General features: G+C 47.5%; 1 protein-coding gene across 1 annotated transcript in view; it reads left to right on the plus strand.

Annotated features, from left to right (window-relative positions):
- adgrb3 (adhesion G protein-coupled receptor B3) overlaps window positions 1-13,448 on the plus strand; it is an 840,122-nt gene that overhangs the window by 394,950 nt on the left and 431,724 nt on the right. Inside the window, exons 6-9 of the mRNA XM_078213595.1 lie at window positions 2,381-2,545; window positions 6,202-6,366; window positions 11,715-11,816; window positions 12,132-12,238. Coding sequence (XP_078069721.1) covers window positions 2,381-2,545; window positions 6,202-6,366; window positions 11,715-11,816; window positions 12,132-12,238 — 539 coding nt within the window. The remainder of the gene's footprint in view (window positions 1-2,380; window positions 2,546-6,201; window positions 6,367-11,714; window positions 11,817-12,131; window positions 12,239-13,448) is intronic.

A 13,448-nucleotide genomic window follows, 5' to 3' on the forward strand; every position in this document is an offset into this window, starting at 1 on the left:
GGGTCCAAATGCTTGGTCAAAGGGGCAGGATTTAAGAAGCATTTTAAGGGAGGAATTATAAGCCAGGAGGTGGAGAGATTCCGGGAGAGAATTGCAGAGCCTAGAGCCCAGGCTGAAGGCATGGTCGTCATTGGTGGAGAGATTTAAATCGGTCGCGTGCAAGAGGCCAGAGGGGGAGGAGTGCAGCCATCTCAGAGGGGAGTGGGGCTGGAGGAGATAAGTAGGGGCGAGGCCATGGAGGGATTTCAAACAGGTGAAAGCTTTAAGACTCTGTTTGCGAAGGTGGTGTATTCAACAGGACTACTCCTGGCTGTGGTCATGGCAAACACATTGAATACACTCACTACTCAGGTAGAAGGACTTTGCTCAGTAACTACTAACCAGAATGACAGTGCCTATAGTGGAATACCAGCCCAGCATGAATTGCCAGAAACTAAAACCACTGAATGGTTGCTGCGCAGAAGGAGTCCGTTCAACCTTTCATGCTTTCTGCTTTCATGCAGAGCAATCCAGCTAGTCTCACCCACCCGCCGTCTCCCCATAGCCCTGAAAATGTTTCCTTTTCAGATAGTAATCCAATTCTCTTTTGGAAGCCACGATTGAATAAACCTCCTCCACACTCTCAGGCAGCACATTCCGCATCCAAACCACGCTCTGCGTAAAAACGTTTCTCATTGTGTCCCCAGGGTGGCACGGTGGCACAGTGGTTAGCATTGCTGACTCACAGTGCCAGGGACCCGGGTTCGATTCCCGGCTCGGGTCACTGTCTATGTGGAGTCTGCATGTTCTCCCCATGTCTGCGTGGGTTTCCTCCGGGTGCTCCTGTTTCCTCCCACAGTCCGAAAGATGTGCAGGTTAGGTGCATTGGCCATGTTAAATTCTCCCTCACTGTACCCGAACAGGCGCCGGAGGGTGGCGACCCGGGGATTTTCACAGTAACTTCATTGCAGTGTGAATGTAAGCCTACTTGTGACACTTTAAAAAAAAAGATTCAAGATGGCGCCGGAGCGAGGCAACTTCTTGTGAGCTGTCTCCAGCATACCCTCCAATTCAATCAGTTACTCTCATTTTCCTTCTCCCCTATGTACTCTATGAACGGTGTGCTTTATATAGTGCGCAAGAAACAATACTTTTCACTGTATTCCAATACATGTGACAATAATAAATTAAATCAAATTGCTTCTTTTGCCAATCACCTTAAATCGCTGTCCTCCAGTTTTCAATCCTTCCCCTCTCTACTCTGTTCCCCTCAGGATTTTGAACAACTCTCCTCAATCTTCTCTTCTCCAAGGAGAACGGTCCCATCTTCTCCAATCTATCCATGTAACTGAAATTAGTGTGAGAAGGACAAATCAGTGAATCACAGAGTACTACAGTGCAGAAGAGGCCCTTCGGCCCTTCGAGTCTACACCAATGCATGAAAGGTCCTGACCTGCCCACCTAATCCTATCTACCAGCACTTGGCCCATAGCCTTGAATGTTATGATGTGCCAAGTGCTCATCAAGGTACTTTCTAAAGGATGTGAGGCAACCCACCTCTACCACCCTCCCAGGCAGCGCATTCCAGACCATCCCCACCCTCTGGATAAAACAGTTTTTCCTCAAATCCCCCCTAAACCTCCTATCCCTCACTTTTAACTTGTGTCCCCTCATAACTGACCCTTCAACTAAGAGGAACAGCTGCTCCCTACACATCCTATCCATGCCCCTCATAATCTTGAACACCCCAATCAGGTCGCCCCTCAGTCTTCTCTACTCCAACAAAAACAACCCAAGCCTCTCTTCATATCTTAAATGTTCCATCCCAGGCAGCATCCTGGTGAATCTCCTTTGCACCCACTCCAGTGCAATCACATCCTTCCGATAATGTGGCGACCAGAACTGCACACAGCACTCCAACTGTGGCTTCACCACAGTCATGGGGACCAAAAGAATACTGAACAAAGCTAAAATCAACAATATTGATGGGACTTTTTTTTATTCATTCGTGAGACATTGGCATCGCTGGCTGGCCAGCATTTATTGCCCATCCCAAATGCCGTTTTGAGGGCAGTTTAGAGTCAACCATATTGGTGTGGCTCTGGAGTCACGTGTAGGCCAGACCCGGTAAGGATGGCCGGTTCCCTTCCCTAAAGGACATTAGTGAACCAGAAGGGTTTTTCCGACAATCGACAATGGTTTCATGGTCATCAGTAGATTCTTAATTCCAGATATTTTTTATTGAATTCAAATTCCATCTGCTGTGGTCCCCAGAACATGAGCTGAGTTTCTGAATTAATAATCTAGCGATGATACCAGTAGGCCATTGCCTCCCTCTGACTAACTGGCAGCCAATTGGTTGAAAGTGTCTCTTTTTTTTTAAATCCCTGTACCTCTGCAGTGGATGGGCAATGGAAGGAATGGAGTCCCTGGACAGATTGCTCAGTGACATGCTCCAATGGGACACAGCAGCGAACCCGACAGTGTACTGCTGCCGCCCACGGTGGCTCAGAATGCAGAGGGCACTGGGCTGAGAGCAGAGAATGCTTTAACTCCGACTGTACAGGTACGTGTGTTAGTCTGCTCCATCTCCAGTGGAAACTGGCAGAGTGTGAGAACTCAGACAATTGTTTTGTTGGGCAGAGTGGGCCCGGGGGGCGGTGGGGCGCGGGGGGCGGGGGGGGGGTGGGGGGGGGGGGGGGTGGGGGGCAGTGTTTGGTAGGTTTCTGAAGAACAAGAAAAACAGAGCAAAGGAGAACTTCAGCGTGAGTTTACTTTACAGTTTACAATAATAGATTGAAAATGCACGCATTGTTCCTTGGAAATGTGACCTGCTGTAAACTGAAGCAAATTCAGACATACCATTGATGGTACTGAACTGTATGGTTTAGTTTAACGCGTGTCCAGCAGAGGGCGAGCTGTTCTGAAGGCAGATTCTCAATATCCTGGCAGCACAGTAACAGGCAGGGGAATCTACAAAGCAAAATGTATTACCAATGTTATCATTTCCTACATCCAGCACACAGGAAATCTACCAGACTGATCTTTTAAAAGGAAGGTTTTTTTTCTGCTGATGCATTTAACTCATTCCTATACACAACAATTGTCAATGCAAAATAGAATTATGAATATAGCACAATAGTTTATCAGACTGAATATTTTAGCAGGAGGTTGAGATAATCATGACTGCATTTTTAAAATCCAGTGACAAATCTGGGAGGGAAACTAATCAGATATCACAGGGATACTGTATACATAGTATTTCAATTGAGAATGATGTAATAAAAACTGGAAATGAGCGCATCTGTCTGCATCACTGTGAGACTGAGGAACATCTGTCTGCATCACAGTGACACGGGCACATCTGTCTGCATCTCAGTGAGACTGGGACATCTGTCTCAACTGCAGTGAGACTGGGGAACAAGTGTCTGTACTGCAGTGAGACTGTGGCACATCTGTCTGCATTGCAGTGAGACTGAGAAACATCTGTCTGCATAGCAGTGGCACTGGGGCACATCTGTCTAAACTGCAGTGAGACTGGGAAACATCTGTCTGCATTGCAGTGAGATTGTACCACATCTGTCCACAATGCAGTGAGAATGCAGCACATCTGTCTGCATTGCAGTGAGAATGGGGAACATCTGTCTACACTGCAGTGAGAATGGGGCACATCTGTTTACAATGCTTGTTGACAAGGTGCATCTGTCTGCACTGCAGTGAGACTGTGGCATATCTGTCTGCACTGCTCGGAGACAGGGCGCCTCTGTTTGCATTGTTGGGAGAGTGGGTACATCTGTCCAGTCGGCTAGAACACCAAGGTTCATATGTCCAGTCTGCTAAGAGGCATGGGCACATCTGCCCATGTGACACAGACACATTTGTTTAGACTGCTGCCAAAAAGATACCATTCCAACACAGGGGAACATCTAGCTAAACTTTTAAGTGACCTGGGGACATCTGGCTAGACCGCTAATCAACTGGGGTGCATCTGTTTAGACTGCTGAGAGATGGGAACATTTGGCTAGACTTCTAAGACTCTGGGAAACATCTGTCTAGACTGCTGAGAAATGGGAACATCTGTCGAGACTGCTGGAAGAACCGTGGACTATCAGTCATACATCAGGGAGCCGCAGAGATATCTGCCTGGATGGCCAAGGAGCTTTTCAGAGGCAATGATAGCTTAACAGAAACTTTAGCAAATGTCTGTATTTATATTGTCGTCTTCCTGCTGTGTAATTGCAATGTCTCTGGTTGCAAGTTCCTTTGTACTAATGTTAAACATATCCTTCCTAAACAGTTTATAAATAGTTCACAGTAATCGGTTTAATTTGGTATAGGCACACTTCAATCTGTCTCATTTACCTTGCCTGCTTCACCTGCTTCATCTTTACGTCACTTTAACTTTACCCACTTCTCTCTCTGAGCTATGTACCTTTTTTCCAAATGGTTTGAGTACCACAGACCTGATGGCCCAGTATCAATAGATGTTGCATGTTACTGGAAGTAGCCTCTCTGTAGCATATGATTGGTCCTATTAAAACTCTTCCTTATCTTGCATGCAAACACAGAAACAAAGCAAATAGGAGCAGAAGTGGACCATTCGACCCTTTGAGCCTGCTCCACCATTCATTATGATCATGGATGATCATCCAACTCAATAGCCTGATCCCATCTTCCCCCCCATATCCTTTGATCCCCTTCTCCCCAAGCCCTATACCTAACTGCTTTTTAAAAACATATAACATGCCCGTTGACCTCGGATGGGAATTTCCGGTCACGCTCGAGCAATGTGTTGTCCTCATTTGCTTTCTGTTGTGGTTAATTCCATAGACTGACCATTCTCTGGGTGAAGCCATTACAGGTGGCACAGTGGTTAGCACTGCTGCCTCACAGTGCCAAGGAACCAGGTTCGATTCCGGCCTTGGGTGTCTGTCTGTGTGGAGTTTGCACGTTCTCCTCATGTCTGTGTGAGTTCCTCCCACACTCCAAAGATGTGTGAGTTAGGTTGATTGGCCATGGTAAATTGCCCCGTGGTGTCAGGGGGACTAGGAGGGGTTATGTGTGGTTATGGGGATAGGATCTGGATGGGATTGTTGTTGGTGCAGGCTCGATGGGCCAAATGGTCTCCTTCTGCACTGTAAATTCTATGATTCCTCATTCCAGTACCCCGTATCCTCAGACTGTGACCCCTGGTTCTGGACTCCCACACCATCGGGAACATCCTTCTTGCATCTACCCTGTCTGGGGTCCTGTTAGAATTTTAGAGGTTTTAGCAAAGCTGAACCTTATCACATCATCCAAACCCACAACTGAGCTGAAGGATAACAGAATGTGCCGAGTGTTTTCACTCCAAAGGGCAGTAAAGGTAAACCGTCAAACCCAGGGACCACTAATGAGGAACGCAGTTACTGAATCCATAAAACTAACTAGATGAGGAGTCTCTTGCCGATCTTTGAAGACCCCCATTATCTTTCTGACAGGTGATGTTTTGAATTGTGTTGTCTTGCAGTGCAGTAGGTAGCGTCCCTCCCCTTGAACCAGAAGCTCTGTCCCACACCAGAACTTGATAGCCAAAGGAAGGTGTGTCAACAACACAGTCAAACAGGTGGAGCATCGACCTGTAAATCGTCACGCCCACGGCAGGCAGTGAGGCTGGGGGAGACTCCTGGTCAGCCATATGATGGAAAGAATATTGAAGCCTCTCCCATCACTGGGCTGGATTTTCCAGTCCCGCCGCTGTCAATGGGGTGTACCATTGTTCCCACCCTCCGCCACTGGGGAATCCACGGTGGGGGTCACTGTCGGCAGGACTGGAAGATCCCGCCAGCAGGAATGGCCGGAAAATCCTGCCCACTATCCATAGCTCTGGGCTACAATGTGCAAGTAAAAATTGCATGTTGCCACAGCAACCCTGAGTGTTCTGTAACACTACCACCTCCATTTCGCAAAGGAAGCAATGAGTCAGAGCGTGAGTGCACCCTGCATAGCTAACAATTCAAATGTTATACAACACTCATTGTTTTCCAGTTTAACCGTGCAATCTCATAGCCTCAGCTACAGCGGTTTCCCAATTGCCCATTGGTTCCCACCAGCCACAAATGTAGATCCATGTTACTGGGGTGACACACTGGATCAATTCCACCCTCACACAATTTATTCATCTGTAGGGTTTTACCTTCTTAATTTTAATACAGCTTCTTTTATTTAACCTTTGTATTAAAGAGAACGGAAAGTGGAATCCCTGGGGCCATTGGAGTGGATGTTCGAAGTCTTGCGATGGAGGCTGGCAGAGAAGGATCCGAGTGTGCCAGGGCCTGGCGGTCACTGGAAAGCCTTGTGAAGGACTTGGGGAAGAGATTCAAAAATGTAGTGAACAGAGGTGTCCTGGTAAGAGGCCCACTTCTTTGATCATTCTTTTATCAAGTAACCAAACACAACAATGCTAGATTTTAACACCGCCCTTGGCTTGGTTGGTCACACTCTCAAGCTTCCCATTGTGGGTTCAAAACCCACTCGGGCACCCAAAGCCCAGGCTGGCAGTCCATGCAATACTGAAGAGGTGCAACACTGTCGAAGGTCTCGTCTCTGGGGTGGGATGTAGAACCTCCCATCAGTCAGGGCGGCACGGTAGCACAGTGGGGGGCAGCACGGTAGCACAGTGGTTAGCACTGCTGCTTCACAGCTCCAGGGACCTGGGTTCGATTCCCGGCTTGGATCACTGTCTGTGTGGAGTTTGCACATTCTCCTCGTGTCTGCGTGGGTTTCCTCCGGGTGCTCCGGTTTCCTCCCACAGTCCAAAGATGTGCGGGTTAGGTTGATTGGCCATGCTAAAAATTGCCCTTAGTGTCCTCGGATGCACAGGTTAGAGGGATTAGCGGGTAAATATGTAGGGATATGGGGGTAGGGCCTGGGTGGGATTGTGGTCGGTGCAGACTCGATGGGCCGAATGGCCTCTTTCTGTGCTGTAGGGTTTCTAAGATTCTAAGATTCAGTCATTATTCCGAATCATAGAATATACAGTGCAGAAGGAGGCCATTTGGCCCATTGAGCCTGCACCAACAACAATCCCACACAGGTCCTGTTCTACCCCATCCCCGTAACCTCACATATTTGCCCTCCTAATCCCTCGACACCAAGGGGCAATTTAGCATGGCCAATCCACCTAACCCCGCACATATTTGGGCTCTGGAAGGAAAGGAGCACTCGGAGGAAACTCACACAGACACAGGGAGAACATGCAGACTCCACACAGACAGTGACCCAAGGCTGGGATCGATCCAGGGTCCCTGGCACTGTGAGGCAGTAGTGCTAACCACTGTGCCACTATGCTGCCCCAAAGGGGAGTTGTTCCTGGTGTCCCAACCAATATTTAGCACTTGGCCAACTTCACAGGTAATCTGCTCCACACGTTTCCTTCAACAGTATAAAACAGTATAAATTTCTATCTCTGTTCAGCTCTGAAGAAATCACACGGACTTGAAAACTATCATTACCACTCCCCCTGTCTTGTGTCAATGACATCTTTGTCAAATCTTTCCTGAGCTCCCAACGTTCCCTGGCCTTTCCCATTTCTTAAACAGTCCAAAACCGAGCACATTTCTACCTCACTTCAGCTGTGAAGAAAAGTCACATGGACTCGAAACGTTAACTCTGTTTCTTGCTCCATGAATGTTGCCAGACCAGCTGGGCTTTTCCAGCCTTTTCTGCTTTTAATCGCAAATAAAGCCACAGATGATGATTTTGTTATCCCATGGCTGTTTGAAGGAGGGATTTCGGTTAGGGTTAGGGTTAGGATTAGTCTCTATGCCCCTAATCTCAACAGGTTTCTCTAAGTGGTCAGAAATAGAAAAGCCACTGAAACAGGATGGCACAGTGGCACAGCACCACGGACCCGGGTTCAATTTGCACGTTCTCCCCATCTGTGTGTGGTTTTCCTCCGGGGTGCTTCGACTTCCTCCCACACTCCAAAGATGTGTGGGTTAGGTTGATTGGCCATGATAAAAGTTGCCCCTCAGTGGCAGGGGGAATAGCAGGGTAAATACGTGGGGCTCCGGGGTAGGGCCTGGGTAGGTTTGTTGTCAGTGCAGGCTCAATGGGCCCGAATGGCCTCCTTCTGCTCTGTAGGGATTCTATGATTCTAGGGGAATCAGTACACGCTGGAGTGTGTGTGCGAGGCAGACTTCTCCCTCCTCCCTTTAATTAACCCTATCAGCACATCTGTCCATTCCTTTGTCCCTGGTGTCTTTATCCAGCTTCCCCTCAAATATATCTATTCTATTTGCCTCAACTATTCCACAAAGGATTTGAATCGAGGGGTTTGAGACAATGAAAGGAGTTGACAGACCACGGCAAGCAACTATGTCCTCTTGTGGGAGAAGTTGAGAACAAGGGGGCAGTAGGCAAGGGGATGATGGAGTTAAGGTACAGACCAATGGCATGAGGGGCTGAATGGCTTCCTGTTATTCCTATTTTTCCATGCTCAGTATACTCGCTGATCCTGGACATGACAGCTTTTGAAATTGCCAACATTTTGTATACAATCTGCTGCTGTGTTACACCCCATTGAACTTTGGATTTCTGAAATGTATCCCATCTTGAAGCTGCACTGTCAGTCCCAGTTAGGTCTCAAGTGGTTATGGATGATCTGTCTACAATCATTGCCTCTCCCCAATCAGTTCCAGTTAGCACTAGGGGCGGCACGATGGTGGCACAGTGGTTAGCACTGCTGCCTCTCAGTGTCGGAGACCCGGTTCAATTCCGGCCTCGGGTGATTGTGTGGAGTTTGCATGTTCTCCCCATGTCTGCGTCGGTTTCCTCCAGGTGCTCCGGTTTCCTCCCATAGTCCTAAAATGTGCGGGTTAGGTTGATTGGCCATGCTAAATTGCTCCTTAAAGTCAGGGGGATTAGCAGGGTAAATATGTGGGGTTACGGGAATAGGGCCTGGATGGGATTGTGTTGGTGCAGACTTGATGGGCCGAATAGCCTCCTTCTGCACTGTAGGGATTCTATGATTCTAAACACAGATGAACCTCAATTCCTTCGTTCATTGATTAACTGCATTTAACTGTGCTCTTTGAGATCATTCTGCCTGCTTATGGGATGTGAGATCAACCTTTCTGCTGCTAATGCCAGGGTTGTTTGGCTTAGCTTTGTAATCGGGAGATTTGATTTCCTGCTGTGTTTTTACTCAGTGTCCAAGTAACAGTTCGGTGATTGGACAAAGTTAGTGAACAGATAATAAGTCAGATCTTCCATTATCAGGGGAGGAGGGTGGGGAGGGAGGAGGGGGTGTTGGTGCATGTTGGAACCCTGATGCACAAGCTTACACTGTCTGGGAAGTTTAAATTTACAATGGGCTGATTTCCATTGCTCTGGGTCCTTCAGGAATGTCCCTCACACTGAGCTCAGTATTGGAGACTTGAGAGGGATACACAGGACTGGATCCTGAGAAAAAGAGAAAATATATACTCACTAGAATGTCTCTCTCTGGGGAAACAGGCCCATCTGACTCCTCCACGGCAGACTGCACACAATACATTGAGGTCCTCATATTATTTTCAAACAAATGAAATAAAGGAGGAGGTGAAACGCAAAGTAATTCTTCTAAGTGTTTGTGGAACTCAGAAACGTGGGCCAGAATTTTACCAGCCCGCCAACCACGGGAATCGGAGCAGGTGAGGGGCGGACCTTGGAAAGGTCTGTTGACCTCGGGTGGAACTTTACTGTTTCGGAACGAGCAAGATTGTCAAATCCCGCCCAGAACCTTATTTGCAGGGGTCACTTGTTTGGCTCCCGTGTTCAGAAATTGCCAGAAGGGCTCTTTGGTGCGAATCATCTTAAAGACACTGTTCTGGCCAGCTCTATCCCTCAAACTGAGGACCAAGCTGACATGACCTCTATACTCTGGGGTAGGCAGTGATAGGCTGGAAGGGGCTGGTTTGGGTGGGTCAGTCTCAGGGATAGACAGCCGCAGCTAGCAGTCTAACTGAAGTGCACCTCGGTGAAGGGGGCGAGAGGTGGGGGCACGTAAACCACTTTCTCTTGTTTTTTTTCTGAGCACTTACTGATTATCATTAATGAGCAAAGCAGCAAGTTGGTATTGGGAAATTTTCTCCCAGGACACTCTGGAATTGTCCAGCAGGGGGAGTGATAGAGCAGCCCCGATCTCAGTCCCCACCCACCCCTCTGTTTTGGCTCTCTCTCTCTGTGCAATTGGCAGACGCCAGGCTCCCATTCTGTGCCAACCGCAGAATGGCAGAGCCGATCCTGGCAGTTTGATGAGTCAAGAGAAATGGGCAAACGTGGTTCTGAGCCACAGAGATCAGACTGGCCCAGGTCAGACACTTGGTTGGCGGCCATCAGTTGGTACAAGATGAAGCAAACATTGGGGCACCTCTGTGTCTGTAGGATCAGGATAGAGAGAAAGAAAACCATTCAGACTGCTCTTCCAGGCTGTCTACGATGCCCCCTACACATGTCCATGGCAGTGCTGCACAATCACCAGTGACAACAAAACTGAATTGAGTTCAGTTCTGTGACTGACCATAATTGAGTAAGTTGCTGATACAATGTCGCTGTTTAACTTAGAGGAGCTACAGGAGGGCTGCCAGAGCTCATTTCAATGAGAAACTGAGAGCAGGGAACATTCGAAGAGGAGAACAAAGTTTAAAGTTTATTTATTAATGTCACAAGTAGGCTTCCATTAACACGGCAATGACATTACTGTGAAAATCCCAATTATTTTCTATCAACATTTTAGTATATGTATGTGTTTGCTGTGTAGGTCCCCCATGAATACATCACCCTGCATAAGGCTTTTCCTGTGCATATGTTGGCTGAGTGCCTGTCCCCGTATATATCGGATGCCTGTGCATGGGTCCCTTTCAAGCAGAGAATCAAGAGGCGATACAACAGAGATGTTCAAAAACCATGAACAGATTTGAGAGAGGAAGTGGCTTGAATCACTGTCTGTGTGGAGTTTGCACATTCTCCCTGTGTGGGTTTCCCCCGGGTGCTCTGGTTTCCTCCCACAGCCCAAAAGATGTGCGGGTTAGGTGGATTGGCCATGCTAAAATTGCTCCTTAGTGTCAGGGAGACTAGCTAGGGTAAATGCATGGGGTTATGGGGATTGGGCCTGGATGGGATTGTGGCCGGTGCAGACTCAATGGGCTGAATGATTCCAGGTAGGCTTACATTAACACTGCAATGAAGTTTCTGTGAAAATCTCTTCGTTGTCACACTCTGGCGCCTGTTCGGGTACACTGAGGGAGAATTTAGCATGGCCAATGCACCTAATCAGCACGTCTTTCGGACTGTGGGAGGAAACCAGAGCACCTGGAGAAAGCCATGCAGACATGGGGAGAATGTGCAGACTCTGCACAGACAATGACCCGAGGCCAGAAATTGAACCCGGGTCTCTGGCACTGTGAGGCAGCAGTGCCAACCACTTCCTGATAAGGAAGTAAACATTTCTGAGAGTTGTTACAATCTGGACTGCTCTACCTGATCGGGCGGTGGAAGCAGATTTGATGATGACATTTCACAGGGGATTAGAAATGTACTTGAAGAGGAACGATTGGCAAGGTGAGGGTGAAAGAACAGGGCAGGCGAGCGAATTGGCTGGCCATTCAAAGAGGGGGTACAAACAGAATGGGCCCAATTTTCTCTGGTGTTGCGTCATTCTAGAATCATGTGCTGCTGGTGTCTGACTGGTGTTGATTTGGTTTTTGATTCAGCACCCTACGAGATATGCCCTGAGGATTATCTGATGGCCATGGTGTGGAGAAGAACAGCAGCTGGAGACTTTGTGTTTAACCGGTGTCCACTGAATGCAACAGGTAATGTGAAAGCGCTGATTTAATTACCCCGACCTGTGGGAAGCACCTTAAACACCCAAAATTCATCCATGTGAAAGAGACAAACATTTCACTCCAACTCCTTATATAAAAAAAAGTGAAGAATCCATCCATTTTTCCAATGCCAGTCAATTGTTTTAAGTGCATGTTATTTGTCAAATGATTTATACTGAACGAATGGGGATCAATTGATTTAACTTGGCACTTGCATTTAACAGGCTATTGACTCTGTTTGGCCACCTCTGCATTACCCTGTCAATGCTGCCATTTAATTTAACTTTTCTCTGTGACTCACAGGCACCACCAGCAGACGCTGCTCGCTCGATCGGAATGGGATTGCCTACTGGGAGCCACCCAGCTTTGCGAGATGCATATCGAACGAGTACCGATACTTACAGCATACAGTAGGTGCAAAGTCATCTGCAGTACTTTTTGCTTGTACTGAGACCAGACAGAAATCAAAGCAATCCTCTTCCATATTTAAACTGAAGATAAATCTGCGTGAAAAACATCCTTTAACAGTGCCCTGACTTGTTAAGCAATGAGCAATGGTGTAACAGGTTAGATTTGCCAAATAGCTCAACACTTTCACAGGAGAGAGGAGAATGAAAGATGTGTTTTGCAGTCAGTATTGAGTTGCTTGGCAAAACCAATAAGAATCTTCCAAATAAGCAACATATCGAACATGTTATTTCATGTTACCAGAAAGATACAGGGATACAGGTTTAAATTCTGAGATTACAGTTTTTAAAATTCTTCCTTGAACTCACAGCGCCAGAGACCTGGGTTTCATTCTGGCCTTGGGTGACTGTCTGTGTGAAGTTTGCACATTCTCTCCATGGGTTCCCTCCAACAGTGCAAAGTTGTGCAGGGTGGGTGGGTTGGTCATGCTAAATTGCCCCTTAGTGTCCCAGGAGGTGTAAATTAGATGGATTAGTCATGGTAAATATGTAGGGTTACGGTGATAGGCGGGTGGGGGCGGGGGGTGGGGGGGGGGGGGGGGGGAGGTGGGGGGGCGGGGGAGCGGGGGAGCGGGGGGCTGGGGGTGATCCCGGGTAAGATGCTCTTTTGGAGAGGCGGTGCAGATACTGATAGGCCAAATGGCCTCCTGCTGCATTTCTATCAACCGTATTGCTGTAGATCTGTGGGCCAGACCAAGTAAGAAGGCAGATTTTCTTCCCTAAAGAATATTCGTGAACCAGATGGGTTTTTGCCACAATCGATAATGGTTTCATGCTTCATCATTAGACATTTAATTCCAGATTTTCATTGAATTCAAATTTTACCATCTGCTATGGTAGGACTTGAAGCTGGTCCCCAGAGCGTAACCCTGGGTCTCTGGATTTCTAGTTCACCATCTCCCCAACATAGATTAGGTTCTAAATGTTATTGATTAGGTTTATATTCCATTCAATATGGAAGATGAAAAGATGATAGAATTTAGGTGGTGAAGATGATGAAAGGATTTGGTTGGGTTGATGGCGAGAAATGGTTTGCTCTTATGATGAATGGGAAAAACTCTAGAACAAGGGGGTATGACCTTAACGCTTGAGCCAAGCTGTTCAGAGGTGATGTCAGGAAGTATTTCCTCACACATGGGGGAATTGGAATCTG

Source organism: Mustelus asterias, chromosome 5 (genome assembly GCF_964213995.1).
Source record: "Mustelus asterias chromosome 5, sMusAst1.hap1.1, whole genome shotgun sequence".
NCBI classification, from domain to species: Eukaryota; Metazoa; Chordata; class Chondrichthyes; order Carcharhiniformes; family Triakidae; genus Mustelus; species Mustelus asterias.